Source organism: Lithobates pipiens, unplaced genomic scaffold (assembly GCF_037356315.1).
Source record: "Lithobates pipiens isolate NorthernLeopardFrog02 unplaced genomic scaffold, aLitPip1_a1.2 Scaffold_25, whole genome shotgun sequence".
NCBI classification, from domain to species: Eukaryota; Metazoa; Chordata; class Amphibia; order Anura; family Ranidae; genus Lithobates; species Lithobates pipiens.
The window spans coordinates 149,027,862-149,051,623 of NW_027507787.1; the positions used below are offsets into that span (position 1 = coordinate 149,027,862).

The window sequence follows — 23,762 nt, forward strand, 5'->3', positions numbered from 1 at the left end:
GTAGATGTGCCCTGGATGTCTGTAGGTCTCTACCCTGAGGTGTCTGAAGGCTGTGTCTGCTGGTCGCTGTTGCGCTGTTTACCACCATTTCTCTGCTGTTTTTTTCTCTGTTCTTCATTGCATACACAATAAACCAAAAAGTAAAGCTGCGCTAGAACTTATAAAATACCAGAATAATCCTGTGACATATTATATTCTGTTTTTAAATACTGAAAAGTGTGACTATAAAAAAAGTGCAAAAATTACTCAAAATTAAAACACAAAAACAGTCCAAAAAAGGGAGAGAGACACAAAGATGAATTTCAGTCCATTAAAGTGACTCCACAAAACACCCCTCAGATGTATAGCAGGTGCGCCCAGAGAGAGGTTCATCCACCACCAGATTCAGTAAGGCTTACCAGCTGACAAGATCTCTGTTTAGGGAGATCATACAAGCTTGAAAACAAAACGATCGCTTCTGGTCTCTTCAATAGGCTCTGCTGGCGTCTCCAACTCCTATACCCCTTTCTCAGAGCGTCTCACGTTCCACCATAATCATTTGGTAAGAAAAAAAAGAGAAAGGCTCCCATAGCGTAATTTCATATAAAATTTTAATCCGAACGTAATAAAATAAAGTAACAAACTCACAGATTTCCAGCTGAATACAAGCGTGTGTATAATCTCGAGCCGGCCGGCTCTCTCCTAATTACACTGCCCGCCCTTCCTGGTCAACGAGGAATAGCGGTGACGTCAGCACGCCGCTCACCCTACGTAGTTTCGTCAAAAATGACTTCTTCCTGGGGTACGGGTGGCGCACTGATCCACCGCCATAAATACTCACTGGCAAAGAACGTAACCGCCCACTTCCGAGCTCCTGGCTACAGCTCCTAATCCGCCATTTTGAAACAGGGCAATATTGATCGTTCGCCCCCATCTTAACTATTAAATAGTAAATCCACTCTAGAAAAGGGAAGAGGACCCTTTCCCAGATAGGTTCACACTAACCAACTCCGCTATGTCCCTTCATTGCCCCATCGGGAGCACACGATCGGATAGAGGCGTCCCTCCATGCTTAATCGCACAATTCCATTATATGCAACCGAACACGAAGGGACTCATACTCGTTCCACCGACCATACTCTCCTTCATGGATAAGGGACATATGCCCAAAACAGATCATCATATAGTTTCATAAAATCTAAAAATTCATAAAATTATATATATTACGAAGAAAAGGAACATTCTTATATAGAGGACATTATTCCAATTAACCTTATAAATAAAGGACCATTAGAAAAATTATATTTATACATTCTAGGATATATGCTAAATAAATCATAAAACCCCCAAGGGGAACTTAATTGACCCCAATCACACAAAGGGGATTACTATCCCATGTTTTACCATGGGTCGCCAACCGGCTAAAATAAATTAAAAATAAAAATGAAAACAACACAAGGAATAATGATTGGATTAAATAGTGTGTGGGTAACCCCTCACACCAAAATCACAAGCCATACCCCAAGAGAATATAATATTAATACTAGCTCATACACCTCCTTCAAAAGAATATAAATTCATTATAGGGGCATATCGGGCCACAAGCCATACCCAAAATCTTTAATTAACCTTTAAAATATATCGGGGTTCAATGCAATCCTCATGTATTGGATAATAAAGGCAATTCGGACACACCTTATCACCCACCCAAAGGGTAAAACACCTTCCTTGGGCAGCATCAGATGATATCATGAATGCCCAAAACCCTCAACCCGGCCCAGCAAGTACCAAAATATACTTGTCTTGTTAACTGGAGCAAACACTCCACATTGGGCCTACATAAAGATAAAAAGATCTACCCCTGCATACTTAGACGGATGCGCATATAAAAATCAAGTTCAATGCGCATACTCGTCGGTACCAGACGAAATATACCCATCACATCTCCTCACGGGGGATGATGTCGGTTAGATGGATATAATCTCGCAGGGCATTTAGGTGATTCAAAATAACCGGCCATAAAGATTGCCAGAAAAAAACCAACAAACCCTCTTCCATAATCAAATCAAGACCAAACCAATGGACCCAACCCAGGAATTCGGAAGTGGTTCACATTATAAGGGTCTAACCATTATCTATAAAAGCGTTCACATCGACATCCACATTAAGACCATAAGGTGTATAACATTGTGTTTTATGTATCCACATCATTTCTAGTCTAGACAAGTCACGCACCAGGGAACTACCCCTCCAGTGCGCACTGAACTTGTCAATACCTAGAAACAAGGTGTTTGCTGGATTACGACCATGATGTAAATCATAGTGTTTGGATACCGAGTGAAATTTATACCCATTCTTCATGTTTGTGATGTGCTCTCCCAAGCGAACCTGCATGGCTCACTTGGTTCTCCCTATGTATTAGAGCCTACAAGGGCATTGTAAAAGATATACCACACCCTTAGAGCTACATGTTATGAAAGGTTCAATTTTATGCTCCCTCTGAGTGCTGGTAGAGACAAATGTCTGTTTTTCTCTTTTTACTTTTGTTTAATGTGCAGATCTGACACCGTCGACATTGGTGATACCCTGTTAGTTGTTGAAAAAAGTAGACCTTATTAGTGGGAGGATCTATTACATTAGGGGCTATCGGCTATCCTGTGTCTCAAAGAGGGGACCCCCCTAAAAATAATCTCTGGGTTAGCTGGAAGAAAGGTATGAATGATTCTATCATTAGACAACAGATGCCAATGTTTTCGCAACATCTTTTTGACTAGATAGTATTTGGTGGAGAAGGTTGTGAAAAAAGGGACAATAGGCTTCTCCCTTTCTTTACCCAAACCAACCTTCAGCAACGAGGCTCTATCCACATCAGCAATCTGTTATCTAATTGAATTCATAGATTCAACATCATACCCCTTTTCCTCCAGTCTCCCTTTTAGAATGTTTGCCTGCAACCTAAAATCATCAACATCGGAGCAATTCCTCCTCATTCTTATAAACTGACCCTTATGGATCGATCTTAACCATGAATTGTGGTGACAACTCCCTGTAGGTATAAAAGAGTTCCTATCAGTTTTCTTAAAATAGGATATCGTTGTTTTAAAACCCCCTTCAAACTTACTGATTGTCAAGTCCAGAAAGTGGACACTATCTGAACTAGCCTCCACTGAAAATCTAATGCCCCTATCATTGTTATTGATATTAAGAAAAAATTCCTCCAGTTGAGACCTAGTCCCCTCCCACAGGAGGAGGACGTCATCTATAGAACTCGCCCAGAATGTCAAAAACGGGCTTCGGTCCTTAAAGATGACGTCCTCCTCCCACTTAGCCATAAAAAGATTCGCTAAGCTAGGGGCGTACTTTGCCCCCATTGCTACTCCCCGAATCTGTTTGAAATACTTTTGTTCGAACCAAAAATAATTATGTCTTGCAGCAAACTCAAGTAGATCTATGACGAACTGTTGTTGCTGTACTGACAAGGTGGACATAGTGTTCAAATAATGTGCGGCAGCTGCGACTCCCAATTCATGTGGAATGATCGTATAAAGCGAGGTGACATCAGCTGTCACCAGTAAAGTCTGTTCACTAGATCTCAACTCTGACAGCAAATTAATCACATGCCTCGTATCCTTCAGATAAGAGGGCATTTTTTGGACTAGTGGCTGGAGGAAGAAATCAATATATTTCCCCACCCGGGACATAACAGAATCGATGCCACTTACTATGGGACGTCCCGGGGGGGAAATAAGGTTCTTATGAATTTTTGGCAAATATAGCACTGGAGTCCGTGGTGCCTTAGGGACAAGGTATCATTTCTCCTTCCCATTCAGTATCTTAAGTTGGAATCCCTTATCTACCAGAGACTGTAGGGTCTTTTTATACTGAATGACAGGATTACCCAGCAATTTGACATACGTCAAATCCTTCCTCTGGATCAATTGTGGGCATAAAATTGGGTATTTGGATTGTACGATTATTTTTTTATTTTATTTATTTGTTTTTAAGGTTGAACTGGATGGACTTGAGTCTTTTTTCAACCTGACTAACTATGTAACTATGTATCACCGTCATCAACTATATTGTGCATCTCTAATGTAATCTTGTCAGTCCAAGATCACTATGCCACCACCCTTATCCGCGGGGCGAATAACCAGGTTTTTATTATTACAAAGTGAATCTAGGCCTCTTTCCATATTTCTATCCATTCTATGGTTGGCAATCTTAATCCGTTCTAAATCTTTCAATACAACATCCTTAAAGACTTTCAATGAGGGTGCTATCGTTCCAGGGGGATTGAATGTCGAAGCATTCGAAAGTCCCGAGTGTAATATCTCTTGGGGTACAACTTCGCACTGTTTAGTCGGCAAGGTTGCAAGATACCTCTTGATATTGACCTTACGGACAAATTTATGAATGTCCATATAGGTCTGAAACTCCTCAAGTTTCTTAGGTGGTGCAAATTTCAAACCTTTGTTAAGTAAAGTTGTTTCTGATTTGGTAAGGGTTTGGGAACTAAGATTGAAAATTCCCTCTCCCTTTACTTCCTTGATCTTTGACTGTGCTCTCCTCCCCCCTCTAATTTCTCTTTGCTTTCTACCGGTCTTTTTACTCCTTGAGCACCCTTGGGAAAACCCCAATTTTGTTGTACCTGGTCCCCGACATTGGACCTCCCATTGGGGTCCCTAAATGGCTCCCTTGCTCGACCATCATATTCATAATCATTGTATCCCCCATTAGAAGGGCCAACTCTATCTCTTAACAGGAAAATACGATTGTGTGTATCCACACTATAATCGTAATCGTTCCCATCACTTTCCCTGTTATAATAGGGTCTGTTTTCATATTGGGGGCCCTGATAAACAGGCGTATTATGCCCATAATTATTGTAATACCCCCTGGTAGGACCCCTATTAGAAGAGGGATTCCTCCTAGGATAAGATGGTTGCATGTACTCATAATGTTGGCCATAACCCCGGGCGTTACCACCCACGTTTCCCTGTGGATATGGTTGGTTCCAACCAGAGTTCCCCATAGGTTGCCCAGCTCTGCCTGTCCCCGGGGGCCTCCTGGGGGACTGGTATGTTACATTCTTCCCCCTTTTTCCTGATTATGTGATTTTTTTAGGGGTTCTTGGGGGTTGGCCCCCAGTGGGTAAGTGCTGAATATGCATAGCACTTTGCTCATGGGGTTCATCTCCCTGAGTAATAGCATCCATCCTAGAATCTGATTTTATTGATTGTTCTCCCAGCAATTTCTTTTGCCATTCGATGTGAATACATAAAAACACAATGTTATACACCTTATGGTCTTAATGTGGATGTCGATGTGAGCGCTTTTAGAGATGGTTATACCCTAATGTGAACCACTTCCGAATTCCTGGGTTGGGTCCATTGGTTTGGTCTTGATTTGATTATGGAAGAGGGTTTGTTGTTTTTTTCTGGCAATCTTTATGGGCGGTTATTTTGAATCACCTAAATGCCCTGCGAGATTATATCCATCTAACCGACATCCCCCGTGAGGAGATGTGATGGATATATGTCATCTGGTACCGACGAGTATGCGCATTGAACTTGATTTTTATATGCGCATCCGTCTAAGTTTGCAGGGGTAGATCTTTTTATCTTTATGTAGGCCCAATGTGGAGTGTTTGCTCCAGTTAACAAGACGAGTATATTTTGGTACTTGCTGGGCCGGGTTGAGGGTTTTGGGCATTCATGATATCATCTGATGCTGCCCAAGGAAGGTGTTTTACCCTTTGGGTGGGTGATAAGGTGTGTCCGAATTGCCTTTATTATCCAATACATGGGGATTGCATTGAACCCCCGATATATTTTAAAGGTCAATTATAGATTTTGGGTATGGCTTGTGGCCCGATATGCCCCTATAATGAATTTATATTCTTTTGAAGGAGGTGTATGAGCTAGTATTAATATTATATTCTCTTGGGGTATGGCTTGTGATTTTGGTGTGAGGGGTTACCCACACACTATTTAATCCAATCATTATTCCTTGCGTTGTGTTAATTTTTACTTTTACATTTATTTTAGCCGGTTGGCGACCCATGGTAAAACATGGGATAGTAATCCCCTTTGTGTGATTGGGGTCAATTAAGTTCCCCTTGGGGGTTTTTTGATTTATTTAGCATATATCCTAGTATATATATATATATATATAAATATAATTTTTCTAATAGTCCTTTATTTATAAGTTTAATTGGAATAATGTCCTCTATATAAGAAGGTTCCTTTTCTTCGTAATATATATAATTTTATGAATTTTTAGATTTTATGAAACGATCTGATGATCTGTTTTGGGCATATGTCCCTTATCCATGAAGGAGAGTATGGTCGGTGGAACGAGTACGAGTCCCTTCGTGTTCAGTTGCATATAATGGAATCGTGCGATTAAGCATGCAGGGACGCCTCTATCCGATCGTGTGCTCCTGATGGGGCAATGAAGGGATATAGCGGAGTTAGTTAGTGTGAACCTATCTGGGAAATGGTCCTCTTCCCTTTCCTAGAGTGGATTTACTATTCAATAGTTAAGATAGGGGTGAACGATCAATATTGCCCTGTTTCAAAATGGCGGATTAGGAGCTGTAGCCAGGAGCTCAGAAGTGGGCGGTTACGTTCTTTGCCAGTGAGTATTTATGGCGGTGGATCAGCGCGCCGCCCGTACCCCAGGAAGAAGTCATTTTTGACGAAACAACGTAGGGTGAGCGTCGTGCTGACGTCACCGCTATTCCCCGTTGACCAGGAAGGGCGGGCAGCGTAAATAGGGGAGAGCCGGCCGGCTCGAGATTATACACACGCTTGTATTCAGCTGGAAATCTGTGAGTTTGTTATTTTATTTTATTACGTTCGGATTAAAATTTTATATGGAATTACGCTATGGGAGTCTTTCTCTTTTTTCTTACCAAATGATTATGGTGGAACATGAGACGCTCTGAGAAAGGGGTATAGGAGTTGGAGACTCTAGCAGAGCCTATTGAAGAGACCAGAAGCGATCGTTTTGTTTTCAAGCTTATATGATCTCCCTAAAAAGAGATCTTGTCAGCTGGTAAGCCTTACTGAATCTGGTGGTGGATGAACCTCTCTCTCTGGGTGACACCTGCTATACATCTGAAGGGTGTTTTGTGGAGTCACTTTAATGGACTGAAGTTCATCTCTTTGTGTCTCTCTCCCTTTTTTGGACTGTTTTTGTGTTTTAATTTTGAGTAATTTTTGCACTTTTTATAGTCACATACACTTTTCAGTATTTAAAAACAGAACATAATATGTCACAGGATTATTCTGGTATTTTATAAGTTCTAGCGCAGCTTTACTTTTTGGTTTATTGTATGCAATGAAGAACAGAGAAAAAAAACAGCAGAGAAATGGTGGTAAACAGCGCAACAGCGACCAGCAGACACAGCCTTCAGACACCTCAGGGTAGAGACCTACAGACATCCAGGGCACATCTACCCAATGCAGTCCCCACCCCAGGTGAGAGCCCCCCGGGGGCCCCGTCTATGGCACACACACCGCTTAGCAGCCCATGCAGCATCCCCCACAGGGAAGGGAGGGGGAGATAGGGACAGGGAGAGAAGAGAGGGAGATGAGGGAGCCCTGAATCGACCTCTCAGGGAATGCCCAGCTGCTCAGCCCCATCGAGGCAGGGAGCGCTGTACTTACCAGTCCTGCAGAGCTGGGATACATTCCATCACAGACCCACTCTCCGATCAGTACGGGATGGCTGCTGGCCCGGCACACCGTGGCGCAGACATCAGTAGCCCGGTCATGTGCGTTTCCCCCCGGGGCATTACGTCCACCGGCCATCCCTGGAGCTGGGGGCATGTCGTAGCCGACCCAGCGCGGAGCTCTGGTCTGCACGCGCTCGCTGGCCAGGCTGGGGAGACTACAATGAGAGAGTAGAAAGGAGAGGAGATGAAAGAGTATCCAGCTTGTCACCCAGGCGGCTGTTGATAGCAGATCACAGGATCTATAATCTTGCACAAAAATCCAACGATGGGCCCACAGGTCTTTCACTAGGCAGAAAAAAAATTGAGGCTACAGTAGCAGGCTCGGGGGCTGTTACATAAGGGACCGTCCCTTGGGCGGAACTAGAAAGTTCTAGTTTTATTATAACATATTAACATGTTCTGCTTAGTCCTCTCCTGAAGGTGGCGTAACAACCCGATGGTATAAGAAAGGAGCTGTGTCAGTCGGTGAACGCAAGAGAAAAAAGGACGTCAATTTTGTTTGGGTGCAACGTCGCACGAGCGCACAATTGCCAGTTAAAGCGATGCAGTGCCGAATCGCAAAAAGTGCTCTGGTCAGGAAGGGGGTAAAATCTTCCGGGGCTGAATCGGTTAAATGGCTGTGCTGCCACGGATATAGGATTTTCATTTGTTACAGGGAAGGGGCCTAATGCAAGGCAGCAAGGTTTATATTTAGCTTTTGATAGAGCGGGTAAGATTTAAAAGTTCATTTAAAAGTTCTGTATAGTCTTTGTTTTCAGAAAAAAAAAGGCCTTGTTTGGGGGGTTTCCACTTATTTTTATATCATTTTACAATTGTTTGTGTGTGGGGGGGGGACTGAGGTTTTCATCATTCCCCACTATATCCAAAACTAATAAAAAAATAAATAAAATAAATGTCCAGTCTCAAACATTAACATATTCAACTGTAGAGTGAACGTTCAGAGTTCCACAAAGTGGGCTTTCATGGAACGATGATGCAAACATGTTTGTGTTACCTTTGTGAATGCTTTTGCCTCTCTGTCGTTATGAGATTTCTCCTCATCAGTCAATTTCCTGAAATTAATCATTAAGAAATGAACATAATAAATGCAATTAACGCATTGCAAAAAGTAATAAATTATTTGAAAGTTAAAGGGGTTGTAAAGGTAAAAATTTTATAGGTTAAAATTAATGTCTGTTAGGTACCAATACTCATTCATATTCTTACTTTTATATATATTCTTTCTATATATCACAAAATCTACCTTCAATAACATGCCCCTGCCTTCCTCTGTTGTCTCTGCCTTTATTTCCGGGTTTGCGGTGCGTGTTCATGACAGGCACGGCATAATAAAAAACTACAATTCCCATCAGGCTTAGCGGCATCGCGCATGCGCACTGTCTGTTTTTAATTTCACCTGGCTACTGCGAACGAGCAAAGTTCTCGTGTAAAAACGCCCCCAGTTAACACCCATTCCTGCCCACACAGACCATAAGTTAACGCCCATCTCCACACACCGCCCCCAGTTAACACCCTTTCCAGCCTCCAGCAATAGAAACAAAAGCAGCATGGTAAAACCTTACCATGTCTGTTTTGTCTGTGGTTACAATACATTAATAAATTATATATATATATATATATATATATATATATATATATATATATATATATATATATATATATATATATATATATATATATATATATATATATATATATATATAAAAAAATTTATATGTAATCGAAAAATGTAATTATACATTCTAACAGAAGATACGATGATTTATTGCAATAAAGTTTCCATTTATTTCATTAAAAAATTTTTATAGTATGAGTTTTTTTTAAATAAATTTAAATCCAGAAAAAATAAATAAATATATATATATATATATAAATATATATATATAAATATATATATATATATATATATATATATATATATATATATATATATATATATATAGTAAAACGCTGTGTAAATTGTAATCGCTATATAAATCATGTATAATAATAATAATAATAATAAGTATATATATTATAACCCTAAATAGTTTAACCACTTAAAGCGGAGGTCCACCCTAAAATGGACCTTCCGCTCATCGGAATCCTCCCAGGTAATCCAGGTAACTGCACCCACTTCTGGGGTAGCTCTCTGCGGAAAGGGGCGTAGATTAAGCCCCTTTCCGCAAGTGCCCGCCCCCTTCCGCAAGTGCCCCGCTGCCTGCTGGGAAACACACAGATCCCAGAGGCAGCGGGGACCGTCCTTATTGTGCAGCGCAACTCGCGCATGCGCAGTAGGGAACCGGGAAATGAAGCCGAAAGGCTCCATTTCCTGATTCCCATACCCAAGATGGCGGCGGCAGCACCCGAGTGACGATCTACAGATCGGCTTCGGGTGCCGACATCGCGGGCGCGCTGGACAGGTGTCACCATTTTAAAAGTCAGCAGCTGCAGTATTTGTAGCTGCTGGCTTTAAAAAAAAATAAAAAAAAATAAAAAAAAAAAAAAAAAAAACGCGGAGTCCCGGTGGACTCCCGCTTTCAATACAGGGCACTTAAACACCTTCCTGCCCAGACCAATTTTGAGCTTTCAGCGCTGTCGCACTTTGAGTGACAATTGCGCAATCATGCTACACTGTACCCAAATGAAATTTTTATAATTTTTTTCACAAAAAGAGCTTTCTTTTGGTGGTATTTGATCACCTATGTGTTTATTTTTTTCTAAACAAAAAAAATACCAAAACTTTAGAAAAAAATAATGTTTTGAATGTTTTTTTTGTTTGTTTCAAAACTTTGTAAATAAATAAGTTTTCTCCTTCACTGATGGGGTTACACTGATGGGCAATTATAAGGCGGCACTGATGGGCACCGATGGGGTGGCACTGATGGGCAATTATAAGGCGGCACTGATGGGCACCGATGGGGTGGCACTGATGGGCGGCACAGGTGGGCACTGATGGGCGGCACAGGTGGGCACTGATGGGCGGCACAGGTGGGCACTGATGGGCGGCACAGATGGGCACTGATAGGCGGAACAGATGGGCACTGATAGGCGGCATTGTATTATAATATACTGTACTAATGGATGCCAATCAGTGCCAAACAATAATGCATGCCAATCAGTGATGCCCATTATGGGCACTGACTGGAATCCCTAGTGGTCTAGGGTGGCATACGTTGTCCTGGGCATCCCTGGTAGTCCAGTGTGGGCATCCTCGGGGGGGCTGTGCTGATAATCGATCAGCACAGACCGCCCCCCCTCTACTCGCATCCGACAGACGCGAGTGAGGAAAAGCCGATCACCGGCTCTTCCTATTTACACTGTGATCAGCAGTGATTGGGGGGTATGACCGAGGTATAAGGAATTTAAAAATCTTCCTCTTTCCTCATCAGATTCTTCACCTTTGAGTTGCTGAATCGGGGAGTGTCAATTCTGACACAGATCTCCAGTGAAGCACTCAGATCGCAGCTTAATAAACTGGCCGTTAATGTGACAGTGTATGGGGATTCTCCATGTGCGTAGATAATCGGTGGGAGAACATATTCAAACACTTCTACCTCGATTACCTCAGGTTCATAAACTGTTTATGGGTTGTGATCAGTGGAGATCCTCTGGATCACCTCTGATCACTGCTTCTTAAAACGGACACCTAAGAGAGGTATGGACTCCAGAGAGAGAGATATCATTTTGCCCATGTACAAATTAGTAAGACCTCAACTGGAATATGCAGTTCAGTTTTGTGCACCAGTTCTCAAAAAGGATATCGGGGAACTGGAGAAAGTGCAGAGAAGGGCAAACAAACTGATAACAGGCATAGAGGAGCTTAGCTATGAGGAAAGATTAGAGGAACTGAATTTATTCACTCTTTAGAAGAGTAGAATAAGGGGGGATATGATCAACATGTTCAAATATATAAGGGGTCCATACAGTGAACTTGGTGTAGAGTTATTCTCTGTAGGGTCAACCCAGAGGACATGGGGGCACTCTTTAGGTCTAGAGGAAAAGAGTTTTAATCTTCAAATATGGAAAGGTTTCTTCACAGTAAGAGCGGAGAGGATGTGGAATAGACTCCCACCAGAGGTGGTTATGGCCTGCTCAGTGGGTTGCTTTAAAAAAAAAGGCCTGGATACTTTACTGAATGTACACATGAATATATATAGGTCCTAACATTTATAGGTAAAGTTGATCCATGGAAAATCTAATTGCCTCTCTGATCAGGAATGAAATCTTTTCTCCTGCTATAGCAAAAAGGAGCATGCTCTTCTGTTTTTTTTTTTATTTTGCCTTCCTCTGGATCAACTGTGGTTATAAAATTGTGTATATTGTAAGATTTTTTAAATTATATTTATTTATTGTTTCTAATGTTGAACTGGATGGACTTGTGTCTTTTTTCAACCGGACTATGTAACTATGAATGGATGGAGATGGGAGACAAGAGATAGAGTGATGCATATCCAATACATGGGATGGAGGGATGGACATGAGAGAGAGATGTGACTAGAGAGAAGTGTGTATACTAAATAAGGTGGAGGGATGGATGAGCAGACATAGGGATGGACATGAGAGATGTGACGGAGACAAGTGTGTATAATAAATAGGGCAGAGGCATGAGCAGACATAGGGATGGAGGGATGGACATGACAGATGTGACGGAGACAAGTGTGTATAATAAATAAGGCGGAGGGATGGAGGGATGGATGAGCGAAAGGAGGGATGGATGAGCGGATGGAGGGATGGATGAGCGGATGGAGGGATGGATGAGCGGATGGAGGGATGGATGAGCGGATGGAGGGATGGATGAGCGGATGGAGGGATGGATGAGCGGATGGAGGGATGGACGAGCGGATGGAGGGATGGACGAGCGGATGGAGGGATGGACGAGCGGATGGAGGGATGGACGAGCGGATGGAGGGATGGACGAGCGGATGGAGGGATGGACGAGCGGATGGAGGGATGGACGAGCGGATGGAGGGATGGACGAGCAGATGGAGGGATGGACGAGCAGATGGAGGGATGGACGAGCAGATGGAGGGATGGGCGAGCAGATGGAGGGATGGACGAGCAGACATTGGGATGGAGGGATGGACGAGCAGACATTGGGATGGACGAGCAGACATTGGGATGGAGGGATGGACGAGCAGACATTGGGATGGACGAGCAGACATTGGGATGGACGAGCAGACATTGGGATGGAGGGATGGACGAGCAGACATTGGGATGGAGGGATGGACGAGCAGACATTGGGATGGAGGGATGGACGAGCAGACATTGGGATGGAGGGATGGACGAGCAGACATTGGGATGGACGAGCAGACATTGGGATGGACGAGCAGACATTGGGATGGACGAGCAGACATTGGGATGGACGAGCAGACATTGGGATGGACGAGCAGACATTGGGATGGAGGGATGGACATGAGAGAGATGTGACTAGAGAGAAGTGTGTATAATAAATAAGGTGGAGGCGTTTTTGTTTATATTGTGTATAAGGAGGAGACACAGTACATGCTTGCTGGTGCATGAATACAGTAAAGGAAACCATCTAAATAAACTTTATATTGCAAATTGACAGTAATTAAATAGTCCCCTATAATGTTTTACCTTGTTGGTTAATATAAAGTTTAGAGGCTGCAGCTGTTTTCTTGTCTTAGGCAGGCCATACACGGTCGAATTTCGAACGAATTTTCTTTTCAAAATCAGAAAAAAAAAATTGTGATCTGATGATGCCACCATTGATTTTCGAAATTCGGCCGACCAAGCCTTCAATTTCACCTCATGTTGCTACAGAAAAGAATTTTCTTGGGCGGGAATCTTCTTTTCTCTCCGTACATTTTCTTTTCTTATTACATTTCTCGCACGATTCTCCCATCATTGATTAGAAAATCGTTAGTTTTTCAAAAAATTTCCAACATGTCCGATTCCTCAAATTTTATTTCCACACGAAAATCGGCTGTTGCTGCAGCCCACGAATGCTGCGAAATTCATACGAAAATTCTTAGATACGATTTTCGAAAGAAAATTCTTTCGAAATTCGAACCGTGTATGGCCGGCATTAGACTTTAGTTTAGAAGATCTTCCGTTTAGGATTCCTAGTCTGCAGACTGCTAGGGGGCGGAGTCAAGGCGGGGCTGTGTAGATCAGTGCAGAATCCTAATAAAGAATAGAAGGAGGTGCTGCATCACTGTAGACACACCCACAAACCACCAGCCCCTGTGTGTCTCTGTTACGTACAGAGCGTCTCCACGCAGGGCTGTAGTACTAGCCTGGGGGCGAGCACGACTCCTTACCACCACACCAACGGCTCCAGACACAGTGAGAAGCACCAGGAAGTACTACAGGAAGTGAATATTTTGAAGAGGGACCAGTGACAATTGAAGAGGAATAGAAGGAACAGGTAAGTGAAAAAGCTCTGCCTCAGCTTAGAAGAAGATAATTAGCTAATAAAAAAAATAACTTTACAACCCCTTTAAAGAGAACGTACAATTTTTTTTGTATATACTGTATCCGCTTACTTTAGATTAAACAGGATTTTTGTACTTCTTTCTTGGAGTCCACTAAGAGACACAAGAAGCCATTAACCTTGGGGTTTACTGTCACCTACAAGAGAAATGGACACTGGCAAACAAAAAACTGTAGGCCGTGGTCATAACCCCTCTTACAACCAGCATGCAATTAGTGCCAAAGCAGAACAAAGAACATCTCCATAGACACATTGAGGTGGTGGGTCCTGTGTTCCTCAATGGACTGCAAGAAGAGAATTGAATGGTAAAATGCAAAAATACAGTTTTCTTTCTCATCGATTGTCACTGAAGTCTGAGAACTTCAGAATGTCCAAAATCACTTCAACTAATAAGTGGGCAACACAGCAAACAATGGCTAACAGTTCCAACGTAAACAGCAGGGGCAGCCTGCAGCTCAAAGAGATAACTAAAGAATCTTATGCCCAAAGTTGACATCAGATGAGGTAGAAAAGTCCGCCTGGTAAAACTTAGAGAACGAGTTAACATTAAGCCAGGCATACATTATACAGTTTTCTTGTACAGTTTATGTACAATTTCATTTAGATTTACCTTCAATTATGAAGTGCAAGAGCCTGCCTGATTGGATACGAAATGTAATTTTTTTTTGGTATGACCTTAAGGTTTTTGGTAAATCTAAAAAGGAAAATTGTATGATGTATGGCTAATTGGCAGCTTTGCAGATCGGAGAAGCAGAAGCTTCAAGCAAAAGAACACAAAGGGCACTTACGCCAGCCATAGATGGTGCAGATTTCTTTCCTGCAACCCAGGAAATTTGCACAATTCCACCATCAACAACACAGACCATCCCAACAGGGTAATTCCTCTTGCTGAGAAGACAGTGATTATTGCTAGCGGCTATAGCAACCACTTGCGATAATAATCGCAAGCGAATCCTGCAGGCTGGTAGTAACCAAGTTGATCGATAAACTTGGTACATTCAGCCTGCCCATTAATGGTTTGAATCTCGGCCAGTTCAGATTTAATCTATGGCTGGGGTCTTACAGATCCAGAGGAGTGTGCCTTGGCAGGAAAAGGTGGTAAGCAACCCAAGGGTGGGCTCCCTCCAGGCATACCTGCCCTTAATCTATCCATTATTATTATTCATGTGCTATAACTCAGGAGATTGTTAAAATGATAGCGTTAGGACTGCAGTACACTGGGGTGCCGTGGCTGATGCAGCTTACGCATATATTTGCAAATGTGTGAAAATGAAACCCCTTGGTTTTAACATGAACTGTTAGACAGGGTAAATTTGGTTTGTTGCCGGGTGGCTGGCAAGTAAGCTGGGAATTTTTTTTTTCACGTGTCTCCCTTCCATGTGCTCCTTGCTGCAAAGGCCAGTTCTAAATTTTGGTGGTTGTCATTTGTGTGTAGTACAAGGACCTGCCTGATTGGATACAAATTGAAAGTGTAGTTCAGGTATGACCTCATATGGTTTTTGGTAAATCTAAAGTAAATTGTATAACGTATGGTCAGGTGGTAGCTTTGCAGACCTGCGAAAAAAGCTTGAAGCAAAAGAACACGAAATGTACTTGCAGATCTAGGGGAGCACGTATTGACAGGAAAATGTGGTACCTGATCCTTTAGAACAGTGGTCTCAAACTGTCGGCCCTCCAGCTGTTGCAAAACTACAAGTTCCATGAGGCATTGCAAGGCTGACAGCTACACACGACTTCCTCAGGCAGAGGCATGATGGGACTTGTAGTTCCACAACAGCTGGAGGGCCACCAGTTTGAGACCCCTGCTTTAGACCATAAGCTTGGATAACGATCTGAGACATTAAGAAATGGTGGAACGAGAAGCTGGTTCACCCTCACAGGATCCATCAGGAATGACAATGAGCTAGTGTTGAAGGGGCATTTCCTTTTGATGCACTGGAGCCAGAGGGACAGAAGAACAATGTCCTGATTCAGGGGAGAAGCAGACACTTCATTGGAAAGAAACGGATCCAATTTTCCCTTGTCCCTGTACAGCCTTTTGGGTCAGAGAAGAGTAATTCTAATCAAACTGGAGCTTCTGGAGGCACCGAAGGTCCCATGGAGACCAGAGGGAGTGGATTGGGGGGGGGGGGGAACACAGAGGAATCCCCCCTGCACAAAGATCTTAATTTAGAGCAAGGTTCCAATGGTCTCCGAAACAGAGATGGGGCAGAGATATGGCTGTTGATGGTACTAGGAGTTAAGTATTGGTCCATATCCAACAGTTGAAAAGAGATGATCCATCTCAGAAACCTCTAGGGTGAAGTCTGACAGAGCAAAGTGCAGCTTCCATGTCCATGGATGAGCTTTGCATGAAGTGTACCATCCCAGTCTTGAGCTTTGTAGTATTCAGATTCCCGTCTCTGAGAACCTGAGCATCCACGACGTTAAAGCCAATGACTGAAAAGCAGGGTGGTAAATCAGTCCTTGGGACAGTAGACTCAGCGAGTCCGTTTTTCTTCAAAAAATTTTTATTTGGCAGAGACAATATACACATACAGAATATCAGGTAGGTGAAACATCAGATATGAGAAACATCACATAATGCAGTCAACATAAGCACTTCCCCTTCTCAGGGAAAGTGAAACTTCAGTAAAAGTCTAGAAAGTCCCACCTGTATTCCAGCGTTTCCACCGTTAATGTTTTTTCGCTTCCCCCCACCCAAAACCAAAAGAAAATCAATAATAAACAACCCCCCCGGCATGAAAAAATATATAGAGTGGAATAATTCACTACTCCATCGTATAACTCACGGAACAGAGCCTGTACCCCCCCACCCTCAAGTCCATCCCACCAGCTTATGACAAATCTATAGCTCAGTCTCCATACATCAGCTTTTACTCATTCACCCCATCTGTCAGTGTCTCCTTTGAGTCAACCCACCTAAACCAAACCTTTCTAAATTTCCTATGGGCTGCCCAGGCCTCGTATGTCATGCGGTAAAGAATGTCAGCATTCACAACTTTCAACCACATCCCTAACGACAGACGTTCCGCATGGATCCATCTCCTAGCTATAAGTTTCCTAACTCCAAAGTACAATATTCTAAGGAACAGTTTGGTGTGCTCATTTAACACCTCTTGGTCAAAAATTCCCAAGAGACATCTCAAGGGGGAGCATATATTGAGAAGGTCGAAGGTGTCTACTATAAATTCAGTCGCCATAGACCACAAAGGTCTCACCTTGGCACATCCCCAAACCATATGAACAAAATAGCCATCCGCCCCAAACATTTATGGCAAGTACCAGAGTCTCTCCTGTGCATACGGAATAGTCTGACCGGTATATAATACATCTGATGGAGGTATCGTAGCTTTATCATCCTATCCGTTGAAGAAATGACAGATCCCAGATAATTATCCAATGCCTTCTGCCACAGCTCCTCAGGCAATTCTGGTATAAACCTTTCCCAACGAGACCTAGCCCTGACTATCAACCAGGAGTCCCCTGGGCCCACCTCCCTATAGTATCTGGAAACTCTTGATCAGGTCAGAATCCCCAACTACCCTTTCCAACTAGGTGTTCTGTACCTGTACTTCCCCTATACCGAACTGTGCCACCGCCGCATGTGGGCATATCGAAAATACCCAATCCTGGGTATCCCAAACAGTTACCTCAGCTGAGCAAAAGGAACACAGCTTACCTTCCTGAAATATGTGGTGGCGATACTTAACCCCATATTTAGCCCATAATCCCCCATCCACCAGTTTGGAATACTCCTTGAGAGGTTCATTATACCAGACGGTTATTAGGTAATTTCCATAGGGGTCCATCTTTCTTTTGTTGGGCGCAGACATGAAATATCCATCCAGGCCGAAGCATCACCGAACCCACCTTCTACTCCACACTCCCTTCTTATAGGCCATATTCAGAAGAGTCTCCTTAGGGAGAAAGATCATTTTAAATAAATGTATTTTACCCATCACTGCAAGTGGTAGCTTCTGCCATTTTTGCACCTTCTCCCAAAGAGCTCCTGTAAGTGTCAAATTTAGCTCCAAAAACCTAGAGACAGGGAGTTGTATCTGCATCCCTAGATATTTAAAAAATCCAGACAGTGGAATGGGACAATCAGTAGGGGCCACCACCTGTTCATCAAAGGGAAATACCCAAATTTCTGAATCAACCCAAAGGCAGCTAAAAGCGAGGAACTTGGAACCAGCAAAATACAGCAGCACGTCATCTGCATACAATGACACACGTTCCTCCAGTTGTCCCCACTGGAGGCCAGAAAAAGTATCACTAGAATTCAACTTAGTCGCTAGGGGTTCTATGGCCAGCGAAAACAGGAGTGGAGACAATATAGTCTAGTCCCATGAAAAAAGGGGAAAGGCTCCAATACTATTAATCTGTAATTTCACCAATGGTTGGGTGTATAGAAGTTTCAGCCAGGAGATAAAAACAGGGCCACACCCACAGGACTCCAAAAGCCAAAAAATGTAGGGCCACTCCACCGAGTCAAAAGCTTGCGTGTCTAAAGGAAGCACCCATGTCCAAGAGTTATGTCTAGCCTGAAGGTTCAGAAATAGCCTCCTAATATTCATTTGAGCACATCTACCTGGGATAAATCCCGTTTGATCTACATTACAAAGCTTTAGTATCACCGTCTGTAACCTCCCCGCTATATTTTTGGCCAGGATTTTTTTGTCCACATTCATCAGGGGGATCGGATGGTAGGAGTCACACAATGTAGGGTCCTTCCCCCCTTTTGGGATCAGGACCACCAGAGCCTCTCCCATGCAAAGTGGCAATCTATCATTCGACCTGGCCGACTCAAACACTCTACAGACGGGGTGCCAAAACATCTCTAAAAGTGTTGCAACAGTCTGAGGGTAGACCATCTAGACCAGGAGATATCTGGGGAGAAAAGGGGGAGATTACCACAGCCACCTCCTCCACAGTAAGATCTTTTTCCAGAATGGTGCTGTCTGTCAGTTCCCTGTTAAATTGAGTCACACGCATTATCAGAGTTTAGTGGTCTGCCTCCACACGTAAAACCTCTGCTTCCTTCTCTTTCATCTCAGAGGCAAGCTGCTTCTTGAACCCACTCACTTTAGTCATGAAAACCAGAGTGGCTTCAAAACTGGAGGGGGGGGCACATTTTCTAATTTTCACTGCAAAGTTGCCATTAGCCTGAGTATATTTAATCTTCACATATGCCTCCCATAACCAACCAGCTTCCATGCCCCAATGGCGGATCCCAGGTTTAGGTCCCAACCAAAGGTCTAGTACAATGGGAGAATGGTCAGACAATGCTCTAGGCAAATATGCAACCTTGCTCATCAACTCCAGGTCATCCCCCTCAGCAAGGACAGTGTCTATTCTGGACATGTGTATTCCTTGGTGTCCGGATGATGATACCACCATACATCCCAGAAGCCATAGGTAGACAACCATCCCGCCAAGAGGACCAGAGTCCCAGGAGATGCCCCTGAGCCTATCCATAGTCGGATTAGACACTGCATTAAAATTCCCCAAGATGAAATCCTCCCTTATGCCATCTCATATTTAGCATGTAAAATATCATCTAGATGAGAAAGCATGAAGGGAGGAGGAACATATAAATTCACAAACATCAGGCACTTAATTATTTTCACCAGAATGATATACCTTCCCTTAATATCCAATTTAATTGCCTGTATAGCTATGGACATTGCTTTGGTAACCAAGGTAGGTACCCCTCTGGCATAGGAGGAGAAACTAACATGGTAATCCCCAGCAATATGGACCCTCCTGAGATAGAGAACCCTGGTGCAATGTGAGTCTCCTGCAGCAGAATCAAGTGTGGTTTATACATGTATGGATATAGTTAAAGACTAAGGAGCGTTTAAAATTTAGAGTTGGAGCCTCTGAAATTCCATGATACCACTCTAAGATTTACTTCCATTTCTAATTATTCCAGCACAGCCTGAGAGCAGGTGACCGGTCCCCCATTAATGCAGGGGAGGATACCAGGGCCCCAAGGGCTTTCCTTCAACCAGCAGCCCACCGAAAACATGTTAGACATACTGCAACATATCCAAAGAGGAGATACACTTTACCCATAAACCCCAAAGAACTTGAGTCCAGGTATAAAAATCTTGCCCATGAAAAACATTGTTTTGGCGGTGGTGGTCTGTATTTCACAGTCTTCAGAGGTGTCCACAATTGTCCTGCACACATTCCCCTGCAATTCAGACCAAAATTAGGCAAACTGCTACCAGTATTCAGCAGGATTAGGGATCTATGGACGGAGCTGTGTCTCTGCCATCCTCACATTCTGCGCGCCAGCTCCACCCAGCCCAAGTGAGTCTTATCAGATTGGGTGAATCTGAAATCTCAACCCCGAGAAGCAGCTGAGGAAGAAGTATACCGCCACGGGACATGGAGCACCTCAAAGACACAAAGATACAAAAAGACTACTCTTCCTGTTCCAGACACTGCCCACTGGGAAAATCTGCCTGCCATTTGTCTACATTAGCATTCTCTGTGGAGAGAGAACTTTCCACAAAAACAACCATCTCTGCAGCACTCCACCAATCAGGCCTGTATGGTAGTGGCCAGACAGAAGCCACTCCTCAGCAAAAGGCACATTACAGCCCACCTGGAGTTTGCCAAAATTTGACCTCTATGGCATGTGTGGAGGAAACCAGATACCGCTCATCACCTGGCCAATAACATCCCCACAGTGAAGCATGGTGGTGGCAACATCATTCTGTGGGGATGTTTTTCAGCAGCAGGAACTGGGAGACTATTCAGGATTGAGGGAAAGATGCATGCAGTAATGTATGGAGACATCCTTAATGAAAACCTGCTCCAGAGCGCACTTGACCTCAGACTGGGTCCAAGGTTCATCTTCCGACGGGACAACAACCCTAAGCACACAGCAAAGATAACAAAGGAACGAGGGGGCGTGGCCTGGCAAGCAATGGAGTAAGACGTGCTGTGAGTGAGCTCCCGTTCACCGTTACTCCTATTTACATCCTGTGCACAGGAATCTAGCCAGAAATCGAAGACTGACTGCTCACACCCTGGCGGAGTACCGAGGACTGATGTCGCCCAACAAACGGAACCCTGTGGCTGCGGACAAACTGGCACTATTCCACCGTCCGGGAGCGGACCGGCAGGCCGAAGATGGCGCAAGCACATGCGTGGATGCAGAGCGCCAGGCCTCAGACACTGCCAAGGTATTAGATGCCATAGCGGGACTCCAGGGGACACCGACGGCCAAAATAGACGATGTTAAAACAGACATCTCCCTACTTAGGCAAGATATGTCCAAGCTCCGGGACAGAGTTACAGAGGCGGAAACGAGGATAGGGGCGGCCGAGGACATCCTACACCCGCTGTGACACGCCGTGGAGGATATGCAAAGGCAGATACATATGCTGCACTCTCACCAGGATGACATGGAGAACCGCTTGAGGAGGTGCAACCTCCGGTTTATTGGACTCCCAGAAAAGAGAGGGAACGGATCCTGCCAAATACCTGGAATCCCTCCTTATCAATACATATGGAAGGGCAGAGTTCTCAGTGATGTTTGCGGTGGAACGCGCACATCATATTCCTATGAAGCCAGCGCTGCCTGGAGCGCCTACCCGCACATTTATAGCGAAGTTTTTGAATTTCCGTGACAAGCTCCTGAGACTCACCAGAGAAAAAGGTAACATCCAAGTGGAAAATTCAAGAGTAGCAGTGTTCCCGGATTTATCCGGCGAAGTGCAAAGGAAAAGATCCCTTTTCCAGGAAGTCAAGCGGCGTCTCCGCACACAGCACCTCAAATACGCCATGTTGTTTCCGGCCAGGTTACGGGTCGAGGAGGATGGCCGTGCCCAATTTTTTGATGACCCAGCGGCTGTGACAGCCTGGCTGGACCAGCGGGGTAGGCCGGCCTAGTACCCGAGAAACCAGAGGTCCCGCGAGTATCCCTGCCCCTTGTTTGACCATGCCCTATAATATACTGGCCCCACACCACCACCATTGCGGTCCGCAGGGATCCCCCTTATGAACTTGGGGAATTGATTAACTTGTCCCATTTTCAGGGGAGGAATCATAAACTGAGCCATCTACCGCTGTCACATGCCCGATTCACCCCGAGGGGACAGAGGAGGGGGGAGTGGGGCGGATGTTCTCCTGAAGATCTCTTCTCTATATATTTAGTACTATTGTCCCACCGAGTCCGTCACCTGGATGGATGGAGGAGCGCAACGGACCTGACACGTTTTTTGCCTCATCAAAAATTTTAACAGAATAGGATATCGTTTGGAGTTCGCGATCGGCCGACGCTTTTCCATTGATGATATGCCCTGTGTTCATTTACCCTTGTAAGTGCACTTCTTTTTTGCTTATTTTATAATAAATGGTTTTACACTATTTGGAGTGTTTTTTTCCTTCTTACGGTGGACCATTTTTCCTCTTGGTTGGAATACATTTGAGTCCGGCTCCCGAGGTTTTCGGTCCTTTGATGATCCGAGTTTGACGCATACTCTGACCCGATCCTTAAGATACGCACTCCTTACTGGGGCATCTGGTAAGGAGCTATTGTTATCTACACGGTGGTGGTGCACTTCAATTTTGTTTCACGTTTACACTTGGTCTAGAATTTGGACAAGTCACCGTGGACACATGGTGGTATCGAATCCATTCACCAGGACTTTATAATGTTGCTAAATCAACTGTTTATGTAACTTTTTTACCTTTTTTGTATGTTTTTTCTTGGAGCACCGAACTATTGAGAATATAATACCTATGTTAATAGGGTTTGTTTACACTAACTGGTGTTATCACACATATATTTTTATTGCACTGTATTAGTATATGCTGTTAATGTATTTAGTTTTAATGTTGGGGTTCATGTTAAATTTCATGCAACATTGAGCATCTCTGTCCTTCACTGTTGGGACATTCACACCTTAATATCAAAACATTAGGGATTGCGCAGTTCCTTTTTCTCTTTTTTGTGCAATTTACTTACAGGGGGCTTGCACCACGGACTTATACTGTATTACTTTACTGTTGACTACAGTGCAGGGAAGGGACATGCCAGGGTGGGTGAAGCAGTTAGACTCTTTTCCACATTACAACCGATAATTTGAAAGGCGGGGAGAGCTCACACGAGGGGATACCAGGTTTACTGGACCCTGCCACACCACGGAGCTCCGCTGATTGACAGTGTGAAGAGTTGCCTCCAGAGGACTGTTCTTACCCTGGTGTAATATGCATGATACTGTTAATTCTGAAGTACCTCCAGTTGCATTTTTACACTGGATGATGAGCATTAGCAATATAGTTCGGGAAGATATGCTTTCGGGAGGGGTTGGGTTCTATTGTTTGGTTATTATTTACATGGGAAATACCCATTTACTATACGCTGGTTGCGGTATGAACAACCGAAGGGAGGGGGGGTGGGGTCGGGTGTGTACGGCCGGGGAGGGGCAAGCGGATTGCGCCACTCCCGGGTCGGCCGCACCGGAGCTGCACCGGCCCCTCGTGTATACGATCGACAGGGATATGGCGTCTATGAAGTTTATGACCTGGAATATTAGGGGGATGTGTAACAAGATTAAACGAACTCAACTTCCTCAAGAC

The 23,762-nt window shown here is 43.9% G+C and overlaps 1 protein-coding gene across 1 annotated transcript in view; it reads right to left on the reverse strand.

Annotated features, from left to right (window-relative positions):
• The window catches only part of TDRD1 (tudor domain containing 1), a 299,412-nt gene that overhangs the window by 214,699 nt on the left and 60,951 nt on the right, over positions 1 to 23,762 (reverse strand). The window contains exon 5 of the mRNA XM_077453765.1: positions 8,715 to 8,772. Coding sequence (XP_077309891.1) covers positions 8,715 to 8,772 — 58 coding nt within the window. The remainder of the gene's footprint in view (positions 1 to 8,714; positions 8,773 to 23,762) is intronic.